This window comes from Azolla caroliniana, unplaced genomic scaffold (genome assembly GCF_043228905.1).
Source record: "Azolla caroliniana isolate FFs.n. ecotype wild unplaced genomic scaffold, voAzoCaro1.0.p SCAF_10, whole genome shotgun sequence".
Taxonomy (NCBI): domain Eukaryota; kingdom Viridiplantae; phylum Streptophyta; class Polypodiopsida; order Salviniales; family Salviniaceae; genus Azolla; species Azolla caroliniana.
The window spans coordinates 798149-811406 of NW_028230445.1; the positions used below are offsets into that span (position 1 = coordinate 798149).

Below are 13258 nucleotides of genomic sequence, written 5' to 3' on the forward strand. Positions count from 1 at the left end.
TCGGCGGGTAGCCATGCGGATCGGAGTGGCCTCCCCAGTACGAATGGCATGTTGTACCAGGAAAGAGACAGTAGGAGCATGTGTGGGTTGGAGGGTTAGTGATGGAAAACGGGCTAATAATTGGCGGATGGAGACCAATCGCTCTTGTGGACTAAGTGCTACCTGAACTTGGCTAAGGTGGGGGCTAAGGGAGCTATCTTGTAGAAGAGGGATAGGGGAAGCATGTGGGACAAGACGTTTCTGGGCCTCAAAATCAATCACAGCGCGGCGCTTGAGGAACCAATCACAACCTAGGGTGAGGGGGAAGAGTTGGTGGGGCAAGACATAAAAGTGATGTGAGAAGGTGATAGTGCCTAAGGTGAAGGTGCAATGGGCTTGTGTGTGAGAGTGGTAAAGATGTTGGTGATCGCCAAAAAGGACTTGGATGGAAGGAGCAGTGGATGTGGGGAGACCTAACCGGTGTACTAAAGCGATGCTCATAGAAGATATACTACTACCAGTGTCTAATAAGATGGTGTGGGTGCAGTGATTAATGGTGGCGAGGGCGGTGCATACCCTCGAACTAGAAGAGGCGGACGCTTGGATGTGGAGGGCTAGCTCTTCCATCAGCACCCCAGACGTCAGTTTCCCGGAAGCTCAGCCAACGATGTCGCGTCAGCCATGGTTATCTGGACTTGTTGTTTGTGAGATTGTTGTTGCAATTTCCAGCACTGACGTCGGACGTGTCCATAATTGTGGCAGTAGAAACACCTCGGGCGCCCTTGGCTATCGCGATCGGGACGGTTGCGGCGAGCTTGCAATTGCATGTTTTGGACATCAATGTCCATGGGGGCCGCGCCTTGGTATTGGGCGTGTGAGTCGGTGGTTGATGGATGGGGCCAACAAGGTTGGGTGTCAGATAATGTACAAGCTTCGATTCGTTGGGCGATGAGGATGGCGTCGTTGAATGTCTGCGGACCTTGGTCCCGAGCGTGGCGAGTGATGTCGTGGCGTAGACGAGGCCATAAGAAGAAAAGCTTCACATGCTCGGGCATGGTAGGGTCAGCGCGAATGAGGAGTTGATTGAGGCGAACACCAAATTGGCCCACGGGTTCGTGTGCTTGTTGTTGCAATGTTTCGAGTTGTTGTAACGCCGTTTAGGCTGGATTTTGATGGGCGAAGTTTTGTACGAGGAGATCCCGAAGGATCACCCAATTCTCGGTCACGTCGCTTGATTGTTGGACGTACCAGGTGGCGGCGACGTTTTCGAGCAGGGTACGAACTTCCAAAGCTTTGCGCTCGTCGGACCATTGATGGTAACTAGAAATCATCTCAAAATGATCCAACCAAGCTAAGACATCCTCGGAAGGCAATCCGGAGAAGGGCTTCGGGCGCACCTTGGAATCTGGACGATCTTGCGCGCGGTCGTTGTGAGCGGAGAGGAAGGAGAGCATAGCTTGATTCGTATGGCTGATTTGAAGCATGGGATTGGAGACGAGTTCCAGGAGCTGCTCCATTTGGAAAGGGGGAGGTTGTGCGTGAGGTTGCGAGAACTCAGGCTCCATCGGGGTATCGACGTTGGAGGCGGCGGGAGGGAATTGGGATGCCATGAACAATGTAGTAGTGGCTAAAATTTGAGCCCGCTTCTCCACCAATTATGTGAAATGCACATAAAAGGAAACCAAACCAGCCTCGCTAGCTTCATACTTATCATTCAATATATAGAAGATACAAAGAACCCATTTTGGGACGGCCTAGCTAGACGTGTCCCAAAATGGTGTGCTAAAAGGGTGGGCTAAAATGGGTGATGTGCTAAACGGGAGTGGCTAAAAGAGTGGTGTGTTCAAATGCATGCTCTTGCATGAAAGGGACACCACAATATGTACAGGACTTTGGCGGTAATCAGTGAGATGTTTGATGTGGACTTGATGAAGCAGAATGTATGTTTTTGGATAAGGATAAGTGATGAGGGTGTGGGGGGCGAAGCATATTCTCATGAGGAGATGAGGAAACAAGACTCATTGTATTGTTGTATGTATAGGATTATTGTGGTATTCAGCGAGATGGTTGATATGGATTGAATGAAGTAGAATTTATGTTTTGGATAAGGATGAGTGATGATGTTGTGGATGCCAAAGCATATTCTCATGAGGAAATGAGGAATTTAGACACATTTAGTTGTTTATATGTATAGGAATTTGGTGGTAATCGACGAGATGGTTGATGAGGACTTAACGAAGCGGGTTTTATGTTTTTGATAAGGATGAATGATGATGGTGTGGGGGGCAAAGAATGGGCTCATGAGGAGAGGAGGAAACGTGACTTAAATTGTTGTTGTATGTACAAGAATTTGGTGGTAATCCGGCGAGATGGTTGATGTGGAAAGAGGAAGCATAGTTGTTGAGTTTACAGTCACGAATATGAAATGTGGTTCTCTTAAAAAAGCACATAACGTAGTTGATCAACTTCAAATCCGAGATGTACCTTGAAAGCTTGTGTTAGCATTCGTCTTTTTGGATAAAGATTATGTTGAACAAGTGCAAGTTGAAGAAGTATTGAAATGATTCATAACTATGACCTGCGAGGGCTTGCTTTCAAATAGAGCTACTTTTGTTGTTGTCTATGGATATGGATACCTTGCAATGTGTCTATGGAATAGCTTGCAATTACTGGCCTATTTTCTCTACTTTGGAGCACATATATTTGTTTCCTCAGCCATTGTCTTACACAAAATGGGCTTGGGGGAAAAATACTTTGTATGTTGTAGCCGTTATGACCTTTGTATATAACTAAAGGAAGGATATTTTGTTTTGGAAAAAGAAAGAGCAAAATCTTCGCGTGCACATTCTTAAGCTACAATATGAAGAGTTCTTGATGTCAACGTTGTTAACTAATTTATTTAGGAGCAAAGTATTAGTGTGCATGACCTCGAAGCTAAATTATGAAGATTTTTTGTGGTAATAGACCATAACATGCATGATTGCAAACTATATCGTGAAGAGTTTCTATAGTGAATAAAACTCGTCATTGACAACAAGTTGAAATCCATTATTACTAGAAGTAAACTATTGATATGCTAAATTATAAAGAATTTTTATAGCAAAATTACTCCTTCGTATCAAGCCATTTATAAGAAAAAAGAGCAAATTGTTAGTTTGCAAGTAAATGCAGTGTGCAACTCATGGCACACCCTGAATGTTGTATGTAAATAACAAACAAAGAGTTCCATGTCCACATCCAACATTAGGAAGCATCATAGTGGAATTCTCTAGTACTAAACCACCCCTATTTTGTACAAGTCAAAATCAGTGTCAACTTTCAAGGGCATAGAGGAACTACATATACAAAGAGAGAGGAAGAGGCACTCTCACATCAACGTGATACATATACATAGTGTAGTGTGAAGTTTGAACCATATCAATGTCTAATTCACGAGGAAAAACATGCTTGTGGCCATCCGTGTGGCCCATCTTGTTCACATATGTATTTGAAAGTTTGGAAAAGGTAACCGTGTCATTTTCTGAAAGTTGAGGAGGGTCAGCAATGTAATTTCCTGAAACCCCTCAGTCTCCTCTGCCCCTGATTTGCAGAAGAACTGGCAAACTGTTGATGTTAGACCCTAGGGTTTCTGACGTTGGCATTCTCTTGGGTTTACTGAAGGCGTGTGCAAGAGGGAAAGATGTGAAGGCAGGCAGCATTCTACATGCTGATATTCTCAAAAGAGGCCTATTTGGAAAGAATCCCCATTTAGATTGTGCCTTGATCAACCTCTATGCCAAATGTGGTTCTCTTGAAAAAGCACAAGAAGTATTTGAAAATATTCAAGATCCTAATGTACTCTCTTGGAATGCTCTGCTTTCTGCATATTCTCAGCATGGCCAATGTCTCGACACACTCATTCACTTTGATCGGATGCAATGCAAAAGCATTTCTCCCAATGCGATCTCTTTTGTTTGTATCTTGAAAGCTTGTGGTAGCATAGGATCAATTAAGAACGGAAAATCAGTACATGCTCGGATCATTAAAGACAATCATCTGGGTTGTAATGTATTTGTAGGAACTAGTATGCTTGATATGTATGCCAAATGCGGTGAGCTTGCAATGGCTCAAAAAGAGTTTGATCTCCTTCAATATCACGATTCAGTTTCATGGAATGCGGTAATTAATGGATATTCTTTGTATGGACATGGCAAAGAAGCTTCTGCTTGTTTTGAACGGATGCAATGTGAGGCCCAGTTTCCGAATTCGGTAACTATTTTGTGTATGTTGAGAGCTTGTATTGCTGTTGGAGCACTTGATAGAGGCAAAATCATACATTCTAGGATTGTCGGGCATGAGTTGCCACCACGTGTCGGTTCTGCATTAGTGGATATGTATGTGAAATGTGGCACCCTTGAAAAAGCAGAGGAAGTGTTTAGAGAGATTAAAGTTCGGAATGTGGTTTGCTGGACTGCACTTCTTGCTGGATACACCCAACATGGGCAGGGTGAGGAGGCACTCAATTGTTTCGAACAAATGCAAAGGGAAGGTATTCCTCCAAGTGCAGTTACTTATGTATGTATCTTAAAAGCTTGTGGTAGCATCAGAGCTCTTGAGAAGGGCAAAGTAGTACATTCAGACATAATCAGAGGAGGACTGCTAGGAAAGAATGTATTGGTTGGCAATGCATTGGTGGATATGTATGCCAAATGTGGCTCACTCAAGAAAGCACACGAAGTATTTAATGAGCTACACGTTCGAGATGTTATCTCTTGGAATGCAATAATCACAGGATTCACTCGGCTTGGATATTGGGAAGAAGTGATGAATTATTTCGAGCAAATGCAACATGAAGGCCTACATCCAGATCATTGCACCTTTTTTGCAATCTTACATGCCTGTGGAAGCATCGGAGCAATTGAAAGAGGAAAAGAAGCACACAATATGATTGTTCGTGGGGGCCTATTGGAGAAAGATATTTCAGTTGGCAATGCATTGGTGGATATGTATGCTAAATGTGGTGCACTTACAAAAGCTCAGGAGGTATTCAATAAGCTTCCAGTTCCGAATGTAGTTTCATGGACTGGGCTCATTTCAGGATATGCTCAGGTTGGGAAAGATGTGACTGTTGTCAAACTATTTAATAAAATGATACAAGAGGAGATTCGACCCAATGTAGTCACATTCACCGTTATGCTTAATGCATGTAGGCATTCTGGTTTATTGCATAACGGTGACATGTACTTTGATGCTATGTACACACAATATGGATTTATTCCTACAATGGAGCATAACACTTGCATGGTCGATTTGTTTGGTCGTGCGGGTCAATTTGATAAGGCAGTTGCATTGATCAAGAGGATCCCAAACTCTGATTGTCTACCCATTTGGACTACCCTATTGGGTGCTTGTCAAACATGGAGAAACTTGACACTCGGAAGGCAAGCATTTGAACATGCAGTGAGATTGAATGAGATGGATGATGCTATGTATATATGTATGAGTAATATTTATGTAGCTGGTTCTATGTAGGGGGGGAACAGAAAGAAGTTGACATGCCAAACATTTTTGCAAAACTATACAGAAATAAATCCATACATATATTTAATATGTTGTATGATGTTTGTAACATACAGGAGAAATGTGTTATCATGATCCACATATGAAGTATACACAAGAGTTAGCCATTTCATGCATTGCAGTTTTGACAATAATGTGACAGACTCCATGTTTGGTTTACTGTTTTGTATCATCACTAGAACATGAGTGCATGTAATGAGTTATAGAGTGGAACTATGTAAAGACATATTCATACCAATAAGTTTGTCATTAAACGGTGGACTCTTGACAAAACATCTTTAGATAATAGCTGAAGAAACTGTAAATTTTCTTGCACAACTGTGCATATTTTCGAGTTTAGGGGTCGGGGATATCGTTTGCAATGATTCTGATGGGATTTACTCTTTTTCAAAGTGGATGATATCTTGCTTTTAACAAGCTATGCATCCAGGAATAAAGGATGATAACTTGGGCAATTTAGTCAATGACCAAAAATATTTTGTAACCTCTAGTGCTTCGTCAATCCTTCGTATAAATACATTTTTAATGATGTCAAATAATACCCCAATTGAGGTATAATCGTAATATTCTGAAGTGAAACTGTTTGTCAATGATGTTGTACAGCTTTTAAACATATATCAGGTAAGGAATTGTATCATGCTTTTGTACATGTTCCCTGAGGGTCTCATTTTTCAAGCCTAAGGCTTTGTACTAGCTATGATTTCAACATTTTGGTCCTATACAGTATTTGATGTTTGATGTTGATGTCATGTTTCTCAGAAATTCAGCTATAAAACAACCTGACCACAACCCTAACGAAAAGTATCAGAAAACCTGAATATCATTGGCTTGAAATCAAAACATCTTCCCTCTCCATGAGGTGTTTATGATATATATCTTGTGCTTGTATTTAGCCTTTTGATAAGTATCTCAAATTATAAGTGTTTTATAGACACACGCCACTCTTCTCCTACGTGCGAGTGCGTGCCCAAACTCTTACTTAAGAAGTAAGACTAATTCCAAGAGACAAAGATGTAGAATAAATACACTTTATTACTTGATATGATTATGCAGCTTGACTACAAACACTCTTCTATCGACGACTTAAAACCTCCCAATCACCCCTCTCCTATCACTCTCACTCACTCATAGTTGCTATCATTTTTTCTTTTTGTCATCATCTGGTTCTGTCTTTTCCATCTTTTCATCTTGCTTGTTTTGGTCTCGCTTTTTTGGTATCAAGACTATCCACACATGGAAACTAAATGCACACCGGTTAGAATCTGTAACTTTTATGTAGAGATTATAAATCATGAATTTTGTTCTATTTACATTGTCATCAACATGTGGTGATGATGGGCAAAGAAAACATGTTAACCAATTATGCGCACTCCAAAATGGGGTGAGTTTCCAATCTATGAAACTATCCATGACATGCCCATGAATATATATACTCTTTGATTCCAAGTGGAATCATGATTTTCCTAATCATACAATTTCAGTGGGAGATTGTGCTTACATCAAATGAGCATTAGTACCATTACACTCGATGTCTAAATGTGCTTTGTATTAATCATACATTGTGGAATCCTTCACTCACCCATGAACAAGTACATCCTCTCATTCTGGGTTCAACCATATCCATATAAGTTAAGTGTATATATATTTGGCAAATAAGGGAGCACAATGCATTCAAGTTTTTGTTTTGGAGTCAAAAGTATTAAATGACCTTAAACCATGTTTATATTCATTATAAATCTTAGATATACAAAATCAATTCATCATTAAAAATGTGGGTATGGAACTCTCGTATTTATAATAATCAAGGAACTCTTTCTTTTGCTTTTTCTTTGGTGAAATAACAAACCCATGCTTTTGAGGAGGCGGGATGCAATGTCCTGACTCCTAACTCATGTCATGTTTTGTCCTTTGGTTTAATTATCACCATAAAAGATAAAGATAGGCCAGTTTTTTATTATTATTATGAAAAGAGAAATATTTTCCAGTCATCTACATATTGTATTTGAGCAATTCTCCCCTTGTTTCGAACTTATATGAGCTATTCAATCAGTACAAATGAAATGATTACACAAACATCCATTTAATATAAATTACTTAATTACATAAGAAGAATGTGCATGTCTATGTTATAACTTATAACGTATATTGTTTTGCAATAGAGTAATGTGAGATTAATTTATGTTGTGATCAACGTTAATGTGGCAAGTGTTATAGTAATTCAGACGAGTTTTGATTTCTATAAAAGATTCAATTGGAGAGAACAAGAATTTCAAAAAATTCAAAATTGTCTAATGAAGAGTTCCATGATGATGTAGTTTAGATGAATTCTTTATTACGAGGACGGGACGGGTTCGTGGACTGTGGTGAGTTTGTTACTGATTTGGATAGGTCAATGTGGATGACTACTATATATACAGTGTGAAGATTGGCTTGGATGCTGTAGAGGGTCATGAATGTACAAGTCACATAGATATGGTCATAAATGTATTATAATTTATATGTATACGAGGCACAAGAGCATGGCGTGAACAGGGCAAGTGACAGGTGAAGAAGGTGAGGGGGGCAGAGGTTTAAAAAAGCTTGCTTGTGAAGGAGGGAAGGGAACAACAACTAGCTGAAGAGAGAGAAGGTTGATTACAATACATATACTCTTCTCACTTCACCATATGTGCATTGTGTAGAGGGAAGAGAACAAGAAAGAAAGTAGTTTGGACAGTCTTTGCTCAGGAAATCGTGAACAAGAAGAAGTACATACATACATAAACATAAATAAAACAGAAGCGTCGGTCCAACCAACCAAACATGTATGTATGTATCTCAAACCGATCCATCCGGCGGCGTGCGAAGCGACTGCTCTAAAACCACCACCCGCTAGAAGAAAGAAAATATACACACACACACATACATACATACGTCATACATGCATGCATACATACATACATACATACATACATAAAAATGTGGCGGGCCATTCATCAGGCATGGCATGGTTTATGAGTGTATGTAATTATTTGTTTGTATGTACATACATACTTTGGACGGATGTACGTAACTTACTCACTTTACATACATACATATATACATACATCTTCTCTCTACACCGTCGCCGGTGGGTTGGTGACACGACACTCTCACTCCGGCTGGCGGGAAAAGAAAAGGGGTGTTCGAACACCCCCAAAACAAAAGAAAGAAACACAGAAAAATTAAATATGTAAAAAAGCTCTCTCTCACTTGACCGTTTCTTTTTTTTTTTGCCACTACTAGTAACTACAAAAATACTATTCCTCAGGCAGGCAGGCAGCCCAAGTCAAATCTCCCCTCCTCCTCGGTTTACGGTCCCGCGTCTCACCTTTTGAATTTCAAATACCCCCCACCTCTCTCTCTCTCTCTCTCTCTCTCTCTCTCTCTCTCTCACACACACACCCATCGTCTTCTTCTTCTTCTTCTTCTTCTCCCACTGTCAGTCCCCATACATTTGGTACCTCCCTCCTTCCATCCCTACCTTCTCCTTCTGCAGCTTCAGCTCCGTTTCCCAGTTTTCCTTTGGACGTCACGGATCCCTTCTTCCATCTCTGTAAGGTCGCTCTCCGTTTTCTTCGTTTGTTGTCTGTGTTGTAGAGCATCTCCCGTTATCAGAATCCGTCTGTTGTCTTCAGATGTAACCATGTGGAAATCATTCTTATATAGGTCTCGGAGATCATAATCTCGGTGCGGAAATCTGCCATATCAGTAAGGCGATTCACCGTCACGTAATCTACAGTTCCGCCTTCCCGTTACATCTAAGTATCTTTTCTATCTTGTGCTTGATGCCGCCTACGTCCCCGAACATAACAATTCAGTAAATATACATTCAGAACTTAGGGGATCAACATCTCCGGGAGAACCAAAAGACCTCGATTAGGCATTTCTTTCTTCACACTTTAACAACGAACTAAGCGTTCATGGACACCACTTGTAGCTCGTTGCTGCGTGAATTACAGGTGTGCATATCTCTCGTTCGTTTTCCTTGATATTGTTTTGACTATCTTATTTTTGTTATGTATGCCTTATTTGCTTACGTTTCAGCACATATGGGATGAAGTGGGAGAGAGTGATGCCGAAAGAGACAAAATGCTTCTCCAGCTTGAGCAAGAATGCCTGGAAGTATATCGCAGAAAGGTTGATCAAGCAAACCATGGAAGGTCTAGACTCCATCAAGCCATTGCTGAAACTGAGTCAGAACTAGCTTCTCTGATCGAAGCATTAGGAGATCGTGATTCTGTAACCAGGGTAAGACATGCCTACCGTATGAGCGTTAAATTTTGTATGATTTGAAAACATATTCGATTTTGAAATCATGGCATAATCATTCTCCGATAATGATCGAAACTCGGTGTCTCTCCTCCGTTTTCTAAATTATTCGTTGACTGTATTCATTGTCAAGACCGACAAGGCAAATACCACCTTGAAAGAACATCTTCTGCAACTTCATCCTCAACTGGAGGAACTTCGAAAGAAGAAAGATGAGCGACTTAAGCAATTCGAAAAAGTGAAAGAGGAGATACATGGAATACTGGTTGAGATTGCAGGATCTGTTGACATTGATGATGGTATTATGTTTTCTTCTGCTGCGGAAGAAGATTTGTCACTCAGAAAACTTGACGATTACATTTCTCACTTGCACGCCCTTGAGAGGGAAAAGGTATACATTGATTCTGCCAAAAAGGTGTCAATCTAAAGTTCTTTCTGTTTTGTATAGCCAACCGTAGTTTATTTTGGTTTTAGAGAGATCGATCGGAAAGAGTAGATGAGTATGTCGGTGAGGTGCATAGTTTGACTTCTGTTATGGCTCTGGATTGTGGAAAGATCCTCTCAGAAGTACATCCAACCCTAACAAAAACCACAAAATCAAAGAGCATAAGCGATAATACTCTTGAAAGCTTAAAGCTCACTATGGAGTCGCTAAATCTTGAAAAGAGAAGAAGATTGAAAAAGGTAAACTCTTTCATACTTATTGAAGTTTGGAATTCACATTGAGACAGAGGAAGCAGTTGATAATACAATGTAATACTGTGACAGATGCAAGACTGCTGCGCTTCACTCGTTGAATTGTGGAATCTGATGGATGCGACAAATGAAGAACGGGATCATTACATGCAGTTTACTTCTGTTCTTGGTGGAGATGAAGAGGAGGTTTCCGCTCAAGGAATTCTCTCCCTTGATAACATTGAGCAGGTGTTGTTTGCCATGACGAATGAGATTTAGCCTTTGATATTGAATTCAGCCATATGTTTAGTTGTCATTACGTAGTATTTTGAAGTGTCCTTATTCCTTTTCAGGTGCAATCTGAAGTGCATCGCCTGGATAAGCTCAAAGTGAGCAAGATGAAAGAACTAATTCTGAAGAAACAAAGAGAATTTGAAAAGATTTGCTTGGATGCTCACATGGAGACAACTTCTGCCTCACAGGAGAAGATGATGGCTATAATAGAATCTGGTAAGGTTTTGTCTCTCTAGTGATTTTGCAAGGTTAAATTCAGGGAATTGTACAATTTAGTTCATGTTGGTTTTTCCACAGGCATTTTTGATGCATCTCAGTTATTGGCAACAATGGATCAGCAAATTGCAGATGCAAGAAACGATGCACAGAGTAGAAAAGAAATAATGGAGAAAATGGAGAAGTGGATGTCAGCTTGTGAAGAAGAGACATGGCTGGAAGATTATAACAGGGTACACTCCCTTCTATATTAGGACTCACGAGTACATATTACGATAAGGTTATGTTGCAATTGAAAACTTTTGTGACTTCGTTTAGACGCTCAGTGACTTGTCTAAGTATACAGGACGATAATAGGTACAATAATAGTAGAGGTGCCCATATCAACCTGAAGCGTGCCGAAAAGGCTCGAGTTTTAATGGCTAAATTACCATGTAAGTTCAAATACCAGCCATGTATGAGGCTTTGTGTTGTGATTCTGCAGACATGAATAATACGATTTATGTTTTGGAGCTTATGTGCAGCTATGATCGAGAATTTGATTCAGAAAACTAAGAGTTGGGAAGAGGAGCATGTTACTCATTTTACATATGATGGGGTGTGATATCAGTTTTATTAATACCTTCGCAGATGTATCGCATATAATGCATGCATACATAGCCAGATTATTAACAGACGTTAACGGCTTAAATCTTAAATCTTACAGATTCGATTATTGGATGTCCTTGAAGAGCACAACCAACAGAAAAAAGAGAAAGAACAAGAGAAGAGGAGGTTAAAGGTATGAGCTCTGTCATGATTTTTGCAGGCTTTGTGGGCCACAAGTGTTATTCGGAACTAATTCTTCTTATCTTCATGGCTTATCTCTTGTTCATTTAGGATCAGAAAAAGCTCCAAGAACATATTGTGTCTGAGCAAGATGCTGTGTTTGGTACAAGGCCGAGTCCTCACAGGCCGCCCAGTGTGAAGAAAGGACTGAGTGTTCGTTCAAACAACAACACTCCTGTAAATGTCACACCAAATCGGCGCCTGTCCATGGCAGGATCGTACATGAACACTGATACGTCGACAAAGAAAGCTGGTATCACTCCCGTTCGCTCAGTGAAGAAGGAGAAGATGAGACCAAGTGCCCCTGTAAATTACGTGGCCATTGGGAAAGAGGATCTCTAGGCATCTTTGCTATATATAGAACAACTTAGAACTATCCCTGTGTTTTTTCCAAGTTCCCAAGTTTAAACACGTGTCTACTACTGAATATTATAATCTGGGAGCATAATTATTTCAGGTAAATGACCTAAATGACCTACCAGCAGAATTTCCAATGACGGCGATGATGCCTATAGGGTCATACTTATATTATCAGTCCAACACTAAGAGACCTTAAGAAACATTGCATTATTTTAGCAGGTTATTTGTGCAATGTGAACAGCTCGGAAGTTGATTTAACAATTGTGGGTTGTATATTGATTGGAAAAGATTTCCTTGCTTGGTGCTATAAGATGAGAATTAACGTATTGAAAAGCTTCCCTTGATGACATCCTGGCATCTGTGATCTAGCTATACTCAAATTTCTGGCCATGGTTTCTACATAGACAACACCACAATGTACATCCTTGTCATGGCCTCTTTGTAGACAGCAACATAATATACATCCTTGTCTTTCTATAGATAAGCCTATATAGAAGATCTATTCCCCTTTTGAATGGCGTCATCTCTCATGTGGATATTGGGGGTTGGGGATCACATACAAGGAAAGACCACCAGCAATTGGTTTCTTCCTCTGATGGTCGGGCCTTTTCCAGATCTTCCAGTTTCTATGTTGGTTACAGTGATGAATGATGAAGAAGCTCTCAAATGGGCAGTTCTTCAGAAATTTCCCACTAATGATAGTCTCCGCCAAAAGGGTTGATGATTTCATTTAGGTGGACCACTAATCAGTTAGTTCTCTTAATCTCATTTTTTTGAATTTCTTTTGTAGAGCTGTATAGAATAGTCTGAGTAGTGTCTCCGTTGTCCTTGGCCCATAATATCGTCTAAGTTTACTTCCTTTTATAAACGTAGGTAGCTTCTGTTCGCAAGCCTACCTCAGCGCAACAATGATCTTCGTTAAGTACATTATATGCACTAGATTTTGTTCCAAATATCAGCGTGACCATTACATCATGGCCACTATGGTCTACTCTTCTTGTATGTCACCATGAATTCTTTAAGAAAGTCCACTACATTTATGAAGAAAGACCCTCGA

General features: G+C 40.3%; 2 protein-coding genes and 1 pseudogene across 2 annotated transcripts; 2 read left to right on the forward strand and 1 right to left on the reverse strand.

The window, feature by feature from the left end:
- Window positions 1–620: 620 nt before the first annotated feature.
- On the reverse strand, window positions 621–1544 carry LOC147858583 (uncharacterized; annotated as a pseudogene).
- Window positions 1545–3588: 2044 nt separating this feature from the next.
- On the forward strand, window positions 3589–5490 carry LOC147858584 (pentatricopeptide repeat-containing protein DOT4, chloroplastic-like). The gene has a single exon (XM_087325640.1). The coding sequence runs from the start codon at window positions 3589–3591 to the stop codon at window positions 5488–5490; it is 1902 nt and encodes a 633-aa protein (XP_087181766.1).
- Window positions 5491–9225: 3735 nt separating this feature from the next.
- On the forward strand, window positions 9226–12195 carry LOC147858585 (65-kDa microtubule-associated protein 1-like). The gene is made up of 11 exons (XM_087326383.1): window positions 9226–9518; window positions 9604–9807; window positions 9962–10219; window positions 10303–10512; window positions 10597–10752; window positions 10857–11013; window positions 11095–11246; window positions 11360–11447; window positions 11538–11611; window positions 11720–11794; window positions 11893–12195. Exons 1-11 carry the CDS (start codon window positions 9480–9482, stop codon window positions 12181–12183), a joined length of 1704 nt encoding a protein of 567 aa, XP_087182509.1. The 5' UTR covers window positions 9226–9479; the 3' UTR covers window positions 12184–12195.
- Window positions 12196–13258: the final 1063 nt, after the last annotated feature.

Excerpts from the sequence above, each read along its gene's own strand:
- LOC147858584 (XM_087325640.1), top strand. The coding sequence starts at position 3,589 with ATGTTAGACCCTAGGGTTTCTGACGTTGGCATTCTCTTGGGTTTACTG.
- LOC147858585 (XM_087326383.1), top strand. The coding sequence starts at position 9,480 with ATGGACACCACTTGTAGCTCGTTGCTGCGTGAATTACAG. Across the intron at positions 10,220-10,302 it reads ACGCCCTTGAGAGGGAAAAG|AGAGATCGATCGGAAAGAGT; the intron begins GTATACATTGAT and ends TTTTGGTTTTAG. Across the intron at positions 11,014-11,094 it reads GATGGCTATAATAGAATCTG|GCATTTTTGATGCATCTCAG; the intron begins GTAAGGTTTTGT and ends GTTTTTCCACAG.